This window comes from Kryptolebias marmoratus, linkage group LG4, assembly GCF_001649575.2.
Source record: "Kryptolebias marmoratus isolate JLee-2015 linkage group LG4, ASM164957v2, whole genome shotgun sequence".
NCBI lineage: Eukaryota > Metazoa > Chordata > Actinopteri > Cyprinodontiformes > Rivulidae > Kryptolebias > Kryptolebias marmoratus.
In genome coordinates, this window is record NC_051433.1 from 1,313,201 (window position 1) to 1,323,650 (window position 10,450).

Consider the following 10,450-nt stretch of genomic DNA (forward strand, 5'->3'; position numbering starts at 1 on the left):
CCCAAAGGTTGTCTGATGGATCTACAGCCCATAATATGCTGCTTTAGTGTGGTCGTCCTGAATCCAAGTTGGGGCAGCAAACGGCCCTCCTGAGCATCACGGGTTCTATCAGAACATTTCATAACAAAATATCCTGTTGTTCCAAAATCTGACGTGGCGTTCTCAGTGATGACTGATGGTTGATAGGTAAATAATTTACTGTGAATAAAGTTTTTAATCCTGATGAGTTTCTTTGTCTGCAGCTGACAGTCGATGACTTGGCCGCTCTTCCTCACATCCGGACGATGGCCAATCAGCTGGTCTCCATCGCTGTGTCTGACGATGTGAGCGCCTCTCGTTGGTTCTTTAAAATATGAATTAATGTTTGTCTAACTCTGCGTTCTCCTGTTCGCTCTGCAGGGCGAGATCCAGCTGGGTGAGAAGGGCGTCCGCATGGCGAGCACCAACATCATGGCGTCCAACGGGATCATCCACATGATCAACGGGCTGCTGTACCCGCCCTCCATCCTGCCCATCCTGCCTCACCGCTGTGACGTCACCGAGAGTAAAATCACTGTGGTGAGAAGAATTAAACGATCCTCAATGATCTGCCTTTTATCTGTTTATGGATTTATATTTGATGCCAAATCCATTAATTACTACTAATTAATATTTAAAGGTCATGTTTAAATAATTTGCTCTGTGTTTCAGTCGTTTCTGCGTCACCGTTATGACAGAGGGAAACTGACAGTAACGGCTGATTGTTTATTTGTTTTTGTTTCTAGGGTCCGTGTGTTCACTGCAGCTTCCTCCGTGACACTCGGTGTCCTGAAGGCAGTGTCGAAATGGTAAATTATCATCATTACTGAGACTTTTCTGCTCTGTGAGCCCCTGGGTGGGCAAACAGCGGAGGTTTATGCTGCGACTGGAGAAACAGGATTTTCTGTGAAAATACAGCGTGAATCCCGAGAGCTAAATGAGGCAGAGTTGTTACAGCTAAATGAAGCAGAACAGTAGCTAAAAGCTAAAAGTAGCATAAGAAGACAAGAACAGAGGATCCTGAAACAGAAAATATTTTTGAAGGAATTAGAGACCCCAATTAAAATAAGAGCAGAAGTAGTCAGAAAACCAGGAAAACAAAATAAATGAACACTGTGGATCATTTTAAACACATTAAAAGCTAATTATTAACGTTTTTTATATAATGATCTGTATATTTAGTCCAACACTTGATCTCGTGTCAAAATGTCCCATATCTGCAGGATGTGTTAGTTTTAATTCATGTGGGTTTTTTTGTACCGTGATTATCGTAGACGAGGTAAAACCCTGACCGATGTGTGTTTGTGTTATTTTCCTCAGAACAGCCATCAGATCGGCTGCGACTACGTCCAGACTTCCATCACGCCAACGTACAGAAAAGGCTGCGCCAAATACTGCAACACCACCAGACAGGTGAGAGAACAATCTGTTTACCTGCGGCTGACGGCGCCGTGCCGCGAGCAGGCAGGTACGTTTAATCTGTCCTCGGAGCGAATCAACTCCAGCTGTTTTCAGCTCGGATTGAAAGCGTGCAGGAGTGTCTTCTGTCCAGGTGTGTGACTGAGGAGTAAATTTAAAACTATTAGTGATGGAGAAGCATTTTGAAGGGCAGGACTCTGACTAACCTGACAGAAAAATGTCTGATTTGCACCTCATTCATGGTCTTTGTGTTTTAACGTGTGTGTGTGTGTGTGTGTGTTGAACAGGTAGCAGAGTGTTGTAAAGGATTTTATGGTCCGGACTGTAAACCATGTATCGGAGGATTCCAGCATCCCTGCTACGACAAAGGAACGGTACGGATCCTCGGCTTTCGTCTCTTATTTATACATTTATTTTATTTTAATTCATCCTCCCTGTGTGCAGTGCTTGGATGGTATCCACGGTAACGGCTCGTGCAGCTGTCACTCAGGCTTCAAAGGCATCGCCTGCCACATCTGTTCTGATCCGACCAAACACGGAGACGGCTGTGACGAAGGTTAACCCCTCCTCTTTGTGTTCTACCAGAAACACCTTAATATTCATGGAAGGAATGCATATCACCCGCCGGTTTCCACCCCAGAGTATAAAATAAGATTCATTTATGTGAGGAAATGATGTTGGGGATGACTCTCAGCTACTACCACACCTAATTTTAGCTCAGAATTTGTAAAATTGACTGAGTAACCATTTTGTATTTTCTAAGATCAGGTTTTTTATTTAAAACATTAGAAACGATTCACTTTAATTCTTAGACGTTCTTAAATCAGGACCTTTTTCAGTAGTTTCTGAAGTTTATCTGGATTATATTTACAGCCAATAATGTTGATGTGTGGAAACTTTGTTTTGTTGCTCAAATATTGAATTTGTAAATGATTAGTAATGACTGAACTGAAATAACCTCCTGATGTGTGTGTGTGTGTTCAGAGTGTCACTGCATGCACGGTGTGTGTGATAATCGACCCGGCAGCGGCGGAGTGTGTCGGAGAGGATCGTGTTTGGAGGGATACTCCGGAGAAAATTGTGAAAGGAAGGCCACGCCGTGCAACGCAGACGGCCTGCTGAAGCATTGTCACGTGCACGCGTTCTGCACGCAGGAAGGACTGGATGCAAAGTGAGCCTGAAACACCAAAACACTCGGCCTTTATCAGGATTTACAGGAGCGTTCAGTTATTCCCTGCAGGCGGTCTACAGAGATCTGTTTCTCCTGTGTTTGTGCTGCTCCAGGTGTGTGTGTCGGGACGGATATGAAGGTGACGGTCACGCCTGCGCTCCCGTTAACCTCTGCCTGAAGAGCAGCCGAGGAGGCTGTGACACCAACGTAAGACTCGCTCGTTACGTCACAGTTATTCAGTTTCTTTTACAGAACCTTTCCATCCTCACTCGTCACGTTAAAGAACAATCCCAGAGCTTTCCTGAAGGATCTCAGATGAACACACAACAGAGGCGTGACTGAGTTATAGGTCAGCAGCTGTCAGGATCACCTCTGACGCCGTTCTCTCTGTTCACAGGCAGAGTGTGTGTACCTGGGTCCAGGTAACGTGTCATGTGTGTGCGCTGAGAGCTGGACGGGTGACGGCAAAGTGTGTGTGGAGATCAACAACTGTCAGCTGGAGGACCGCGGAGGCTGCAGCCCCAACGCCGACTGTAACCACATCGGACCCGGACAGGTCAGCCGCTAACAGTGATCACTGTCCAACAGATTATTTGTTTTGGGCTGCTGGATCTGACAACAGTTTTAAAGACGGAAAACAGGATTTTAGCTGTTAGCTGTTTCCTAATTGAAGCTGAAATGTCAATTTTTTGAGTGCTGACTTGTTGTATATTTGGAACCAGATTTTGCAGCTGTGCCCCCGATATGGAAGTCCCGCCTACACACCATCCCAGTTCGCTAACGGACTGTCAATCACACTTTAACATGTCCCTTTTCTTTAAACTAATATATGGGGGAAATGCTGCTTATAATCATCAAAAGTAAATGCTTGAAAAAGATTATCTGAATTATACTTTTACTTTGGAAAACGTCCCATTCATTTACATGGAGGGGCGGGGCTTAAATATTGTACCTGAACCAGCCACTAGGAAGCGCTCGTCCTCTGTGGCTTCAACTTCTGGCTTCTGGACCGGTTTCTAGTTGGATACCTTGATGCTTTAGCCAAGCTAAGAACGTTATTTCTGTACTGTATGTCGCTACCTAGTGGATAGAGTTAATATTGTCTTTGTTAAAATATAAATAAACTGAAAAACAAATCAGTCAAATTATCTGGATTAGTGTAGATAACCCTTTGAGGTTTGGACAATTTGTTTTTTAAAGATTTAATAATCATCTAGAAATGTCTTCCTGCCTGTTGGGCGTCAGAAGAAATTTATTTTATCCGCTTCCTCTGTTCTCCTCAGACAAGATCACGACTAATCAGATTTTTTTTATCACCTTCTGTTATCTGATTTATTGCTGCAGCTGCCTGAATGTAAATCCCTCCTAAGACTGATGAGATCTTTTTACGAACTGGTTTCTGTGTCTGCAGAGCGAGTGTCTCTGTAAAACTGGGTACATGGGGAACGGGAAGGTGTGTGACCTCATCAATCCCTGCTACACAAACAACGGAGGCTGCCATGAACTGGTACACACACACACACACACACACACACACAAACACACACACACAGCAGTTTGTGTTGTCATGTCAACTAAAAGGGGATGAAAGTGCTAAATCTGCTGGGGGGGAGTGGTAACTTGAATAAAATTACTTTTTGACATGTGTAGAAGTACCATTATAGATAGTTATACTCATTGAGGACAAAATATCTAAATAAATGCTAAATTATAGAAATAAAAAACTGCTGACAAGTTGTTGGAAAGTTAAGTGCCTCAGAGGGAGGTGTTGAAATATCCAGAGGTTGTAGAGGACGTGAACAGAAACCCTGCAGTCTGACGGTGCAAAGACGCTGCAGGAGGACCTGCAATCCCACAATCCTTAGCGCATTCCTGCAACCGAGTCCGTAAAACGCCATAAAACTGCATTCCTGAGGTTCTTATCAGCGTTCCAAACTCATCTGTCTTATTTCACCTCCTCCTCTGCGCTCAGAGGGAGGTGAAATCTACTGAAACCCTCCTAATAATCAGGCTTTGATGCAAATTAACTGTTTGTTAGTAACTGTAGGTATTAGCAGCTTTCTAGTGTTTTCCCATAATGCATTGCACCTCCTGCGGGGCGTAGATGACTGATACGTTTCTGTGTTTCAGGCGAAGTGTGAGCAGAAGGAGGGCGGAGCTCACACCTGTACCTGTCCTGACGGCTACGCAGGAGATGGAAAGCTCTGTTACGGATCAGTGATGGATGTAAATGTTCAGATGGATGGGAGTCACATCAGTCAAATACACAATATATGCATCATATTCACAAGTTTTTCTTACGTCAAGTCTATAGTTGGAATATATTTGCAGACTTTGTGTTAAATCTGTGTTAATCTGTGTGTTTATAGGAGCTGGACATGAACACAAAGCTGTACAGTTTCTACAGGCGGATCCTGGTGGGTGAGATTCTGATTATGTCTGAAACTAAAGCCTTTAATGAATCCTCAGAGGAGCTGTTCAGAGCTGCTTTAATCGTAAATCTGATCACAAGTAGCCCGGTGTTTGTTATGATTGGGTTTTAGGACCCACTGTAAATCAGCGTGTTGATGTTTTTTTATGAACCAAGGCATTTAATTTGATCTGAGGGCGGCTCCTTCAAACACTGAACCAGAGTCATCAAAAATCAAAACCATTCAGTAACAATTAAAGGCCTAGCATCTCTTAAAGGAATGCATGTCGCCCGCTGCTTTACATGTCAGAGTTTCAGACGAAGATCTGGTTCGAATGAGAAGAGACGGACTTAAACCTGACTTAAACGGACTTAAACTCAAACCTGGGAAGTTATGTTGCTGTTTGTGCGATTTCATTCAGGATTTCATCTGATACTGATCAGGTGGACGTCTCTAACATGTCGTTCTAAAGTTAGTGCAACACGCAGATAAACAACCTGCTGCTGTGTAAAATGTTACAGTCTGCTGTAAAACTGAGGGCTTTATATTCCTTTTATCAGAATTCATACCATGAGTGAAGCATTTTGTTTCTTGTTGTTGTGTTTCCAGAAGTGCAGAAACTTTGTGGAGGAGCTGAACGGGAACCTCACAGCTCTGGTTCCGTCCCGAGACGCTCTGAAGAACATGAGCGCAGAACAGAGCTTGTTCTGGAGCATTCGGCACCGCCAGCTTCACTTCCTGCGGTCAGTAGTACAACGGTCACAGACTCAGACTTTTCTAGTTTTCATTTTTTGTTTTGCACATTTATTTTCAACACTCAGCAGAAATGATGAAACTTCAGCTCAGGATCATCACTTCGTAAAATGAAACATATAAATGAATTAATGTAAATTAAAAATAAAGTTTTATGTTAAATTTACAGCCACCTCTGCCTCTTGGAGCTCTTAAATGTTTGGAAACATTTGACCGGACTAAATCCCAGCTCTGAAACGCTCGAGGCATCTTGAATGCAAAGAGAATTGGTTTATTTTCTGACCTCAGTTTAGATCTGGAATTAAAACTGTGTTTAAAAAGTTCAGAAAACGTTTAGACTTTTTGTTTGACTCTTTGTTTCTGCCTCGTCAGGAGGCGTCCTGTGAAGGAGTCACTCAGAGTCCAGGTTGTGAGTTTGTTTCGTAAAACGATGATGATCAGGACTGTGTTTTCCCTTCCTGGTGTCAGGGCGCACTTCCTGGTGGGGATCTACTCCGTGGAGGATCTGTACGGTCTGGTGGGAAGCAGGCTGCCCACTCTGAACCCGTCCATCCAGTGGGAGGTCCGGAACATCAGCGGGGTAAGAACCGGACGGTTCCGAGCCCCCGAGTAAATAGAACAAGACTCGTAAAAGGGTCAGCTGACAGTAATCACAACCAGTCAGCGTTAAAAGGATAGTTTGTCCAGTTTCTGTGTGAAAATTATAAATAATTAATATCTTACTTGTTGTGGATAGCTTTTTGTATGACCTCAGTTTGGACAAATTCAGTTAGAGGATCGATGACGACTCAAATAAACTCAAATCTTGAAGGTTTCTGCCGTCAGTTCCACATTAAATAGTTTTTTAAATAAAAAACTGGGGTTGTTTTAAACCAAAATCTAAAATGACCTGGAAAAGCATCTCCAGTCTTCTGAATTTCACTGCAGTTTGTGTAAACTTTATTATTTATATCCTTAAACCACATTACATTTTGTGTTACACATTAATTTAATCGGAAATATAAAACTCCAGATGGAACTGACCCCTGGATGCTTTGATGTGAAACTAATGATGACGGAAACATTTATTAAATGGTGTTTGTATGGCTTAAACTGGCCGTTAGCGCAGCATAGCTGTTAGCTTGAAGTAGCCGTTAGCTTGGAGGAGCCGTTAGCTCGGAGGAGCCGTTAGCTCGGAGGAGCCGTTAGCTCCAGTCTCTCAGCTGGTTTATAATCGCAGCTCAGTCTGTGTTCCTTCATACTGTTTGCTCCTGGTCTCTGTGGAAGCCTTGTTGGTTTCTGCTTTCTTGTAGCTGTTTTGTTTTTCTTTTACCGTTTCCCTGCACCCGAGTTTCCAGTTTGTGTCCTTACTCATCAAATCACGACAGAAAATGGCCGAACCATTCCTTTTAAGATGTATCCCACGTCATCAGCAGTTCCTGTTGTTGTTGTGCATCTGAAAAATCCTCTCTGAAGCGTCATCAGTCAGAAAACTGAGCGTGCATCGTTTTTTATTTTTGTTTAGATCCAAATTGGAAATGCCTCCATCATTGATCCCAACCTGCCAGCCATCAACGGTTACATCCACATCATAAACCAGGTTCTGACCCCGCCCCCCTCGAGTCTCCATGAACCTCCACCCCTGATGGTTGTCCTGAACTCGTCCTCCAGCTTCTCTCTGTTCAGACGCTACGCTCTGGTAGGAAGTGTTGCTGACAGTTTGACGTCAGTTTGCACTGAGTGTCGTTGTTTTATCGTGGACTGAACTCCGTGTCGTTGCAGATGTACAACCTGTCAGATCAGCTGGAGGATCAGCATTTTACTCTCCTGCTGCCGACAGATGAAGCCGTCAGGCAGCACCTCAGCAGGACGAACTCGTCGGTTCTGGTAGGTCCACGATGCGAGCCGGTGTTTCTTATTGCCTGAACGCTGAGTCAGCTTTCTCTGTTCCTGTTTAGTTTTCAGACTGTAACTACTTCAGCATACATTCAGCTATTTTCACACTAACCCTTCGGCTTGTTCAGGACATTACAGCTACGACTTTTGGGATTTTTAACTTTTATACTTTTTAAAAAGTTTAACTTGAAATGAATAAAAAACTCTGAAAACCTTTTTGCTCTTTAAATCTACTTCAGTACAGATGCTGTATTTTTGTCTTCTCATGCTACATTTAGCTTTTAGCTATCCTTTAGCTACTTTTTAACTAGCCTTCTGTGGGTCAGATTAAATAAAGAGATGCTCTTCACACCTTCTGATTACGTCACATGAAGCTGAGCGTTGTGTGTCACTAAATAAATACAACATGGAGTCATTAAAATGAAATTAAACACATTTCCACCTGAGCAGCTGTGATTGGTGGAATCATTGTTTGAACAAAGAGATGCAGAGTTTGGCTCATGATGAACTCCTTGTTCCTGCCGTCCAGGACTCGGATACCTTTCGGTACCACGTGATTCCCAAAGAGCTGCTCTTCCCGGATGAGCTGCACGACGGTTTGTTAAAGAGCACTCTGCTGGGCACCGACTTCATGGTCCAGTTCCACCTGAACAACAACAACCAGGTAACACGCCTCACACGTTCATGACCAGGGTTTATCTCCAGAGCTCCTCTTCTTCTGCAGCTTTCATAAAAACCAAGCAGAGTCCACATGTTGGCAAGTTAAAGTTCAGTCAGTGTGTGGTTACAGCTCCAGACTTTCCTCCAGTCTTGTGTTTAACAACAGCTGGACACTTCAGCAAAATTGGTTATGAAATAATACTGGATATATCATTGTATGATGGTGTTGTTTCAACATGATTGTTTGTTTGTTGAAATGCGATGCGATTATTCCTGTTTTATTCCATATTCAGACAGTCTGAGGTTGATGCAAATCCAGGAAAAATACTGCAGAGAAATATGGACTTTTTTTTAAACACACAAACCGAAAGTTTGAATTAATTAAATGAAACCCAGGTAAGATGAGAACCTGATCTAATGTTAGTAAACTCGAGGAAAACCACCTTTCGGACTAATTACAGGAGAATTTACGAGTTGCCGCCAATGCTGTTTGAGAAGGAGGAGGTTTAACTAAATAGTGTAGTCTTTAAATCTGAGGATGAAGGAATTATTCTGCTGTGGGAAATTTACCTTTTTTTGACACAACGGAAGCCTGTGAGAACTTGGTGTGTAAGGATTTTTATCTACTCGTCAGAATAACTTTCATTCCCTTTTCTTGTTCTGCAGACAGTCGTGAACAACGTTCCTCTGAACGGCAGTTTCACTGAAACGCTGCAGGGCGTCATCATCCCCGTCCCAGAGGTCCTCAAAGTTCAACGCAACATGTGCACCAAAAAGGTCTTCCTGCAGTTCAAGGTAAGGCTGGAGGAGTCTTTGTGAAGGAAAGTAAACTAAGTACGGCCTCTGGAGCTCCAGGTGTGTGTTAGCACAACGCCAGGACGGAAAGACATCAGCAATGACCTCAGAGAAGCAGCTGCTGGAAGGGTCAAAGGTCATTTAGAGTCCATCATTCTATAGAGGAGGATTATTCACAAGCTCCATCTCAGACTTCGTTAGGAGGTCAAAGGTTAAAGCCTTTTCTCTTTAAAAACAACATGGCAGCTCAACTCGGGTTCATCTGAAGGAACCAGAAGACTTCTGGACCAGAACCAGACCAGATGTTTACCCAGAATGCACTGCAGCTGTCAGCACGGTGGTGGAGGGCTGATGGTTTGGGCTGATTCTGGAGTCATGATTATTAAATAATTAGCATTTAGTCACAGAAACTGAAAGTCAAATTTAGGCAGTTTGGTTTAGTTTCAGGTGAATAATGAGATGGTTGGTGTACGTCATGTGTTGTTTATTTAAGGTTGTATTTGCTACATGTTATTACCTGATAATGACCAGGTTAAATTTTTATGTGACATATTACGACTGACCAAGAATGTATAGCACTTATTTTATTTTGAGCAAGGCTCCACACTGAGGGGGAGAAAGGTTGGTGCAAATACACTGAAGTATATAATAAGTAAATGTGAAGGGATAAATTTGCAAATAAACATGTGAACAGATGGATCTGTGTCTGTCTTTCTGTTTCTGCAGGGAAGGTGTTCGGACTGTGAAGGACCTCCTCTGTGCCACTTCAGTTATCTTCCAGTAGGAAAGATGTTTTGGCTCTTTCTGTTCCAATGCAGCTGCACTCTGAAAACATGAAACCATGTTTTAAGTATTTCTTTCTGCACAATAAAGGCTGATAGGGGGTTGAACAAAGCATATATTCAGCCTGTGGCTTTGTGAGCCAGAGGTGTTCTGCAGAAAAGCTCCTCTACCTGCTAACAATGGTCTGCTCTGTTGCTCTGTTTCCTGCTGCAGATCAGAGAGGCCTTTCCTGCCAACATGAAGCCCAACTGTGTATACAGGAAGCGGGTCGGGTCCAGGAGGGCATCTGTGAGAGGCTGTGTCCTGCAGTGTGTCCGGGAAACCACGGTGAGCTGTAACCAAAGTCCCTGCAGCTCTAAGCTGCTCCTGTTCTGCCCGTCAGAAGTTACTGAATGTTCAAAATCATGACAACAGAAAAAAAACAGTGATGGTGAAAGTCTGCTGATGACAAAGAGCATCCGAAAGAGGTCCGAAAACATAAAAATGGATCTGAAATATACACCTTTACAGTCCAGCCTCCCTCACCCTTACAGTCCAGCCTCTCTCACCCTTACAGTCCAGCCTC

General features: G+C 43.3%; 1 protein-coding gene and 1 long non-coding RNA gene across 4 annotated transcripts in view; one reads left to right on the forward strand and one right to left on the reverse strand.

Moving 5' to 3' along the window:
- Positions 1-10,450, forward strand: part of stab1 (stabilin 1) — a 44,737-nt gene that overhangs the window by 17,075 nt on the left and 17,212 nt on the right. For both annotated transcript variants that reach the window (XM_017439775.3, XM_037975280.1), the window contains 20 exons: positions 243-323; positions 400-558; positions 765-827; positions 1,339-1,431; positions 1,725-1,811; positions 1,882-1,993; positions 2,422-2,608; positions 2,722-2,815; positions 3,006-3,164; positions 4,020-4,115; positions 4,739-4,834; positions 4,978-5,025; positions 5,629-5,762; positions 6,241-6,352; positions 7,277-7,450; positions 7,534-7,638; positions 8,177-8,311; positions 8,974-9,102; positions 9,829-9,882; positions 10,099-10,212. In XM_017439775.3, the coding sequence (XP_017295264.1) occupies positions 243-323; positions 400-558; positions 765-827; positions 1,339-1,431; positions 1,725-1,811; positions 1,882-1,993; positions 2,422-2,608; positions 2,722-2,815; positions 3,006-3,164; positions 4,020-4,115; positions 4,739-4,834; positions 4,978-5,025; positions 5,629-5,762; positions 6,241-6,352; positions 7,277-7,450; positions 7,534-7,638; positions 8,177-8,311; positions 8,974-9,102; positions 9,829-9,882; positions 10,099-10,212 (2,232 nt within the window). The remainder of the gene's footprint in view (positions 1-242; positions 324-399; positions 559-764; positions 828-1,338; positions 1,432-1,724; positions 1,812-1,881; positions 1,994-2,421; positions 2,609-2,721; positions 2,816-3,005; positions 3,165-4,019; positions 4,116-4,738; positions 4,835-4,977; positions 5,026-5,628; positions 5,763-6,240; positions 6,353-7,276; positions 7,451-7,533; positions 7,639-8,176; positions 8,312-8,973; positions 9,103-9,828; positions 9,883-10,098; positions 10,213-10,450) is intronic.
- Positions 9,801-10,450, reverse strand: part of LOC119616967 — a 1,883-nt gene continuing 1,233 nt past the window's right edge. For both annotated transcript variants that reach the window (XR_005233079.1, XR_005233078.1), the window contains exons 2-3: positions 10,056-10,273; positions 9,801-9,927 (exon numbers count right to left, since the gene is read on the reverse strand). This is a non-coding gene — a long non-coding RNA (uncharacterized LOC119616967). The remainder of the gene's footprint in view (positions 9,928-10,055; positions 10,274-10,450) is intronic.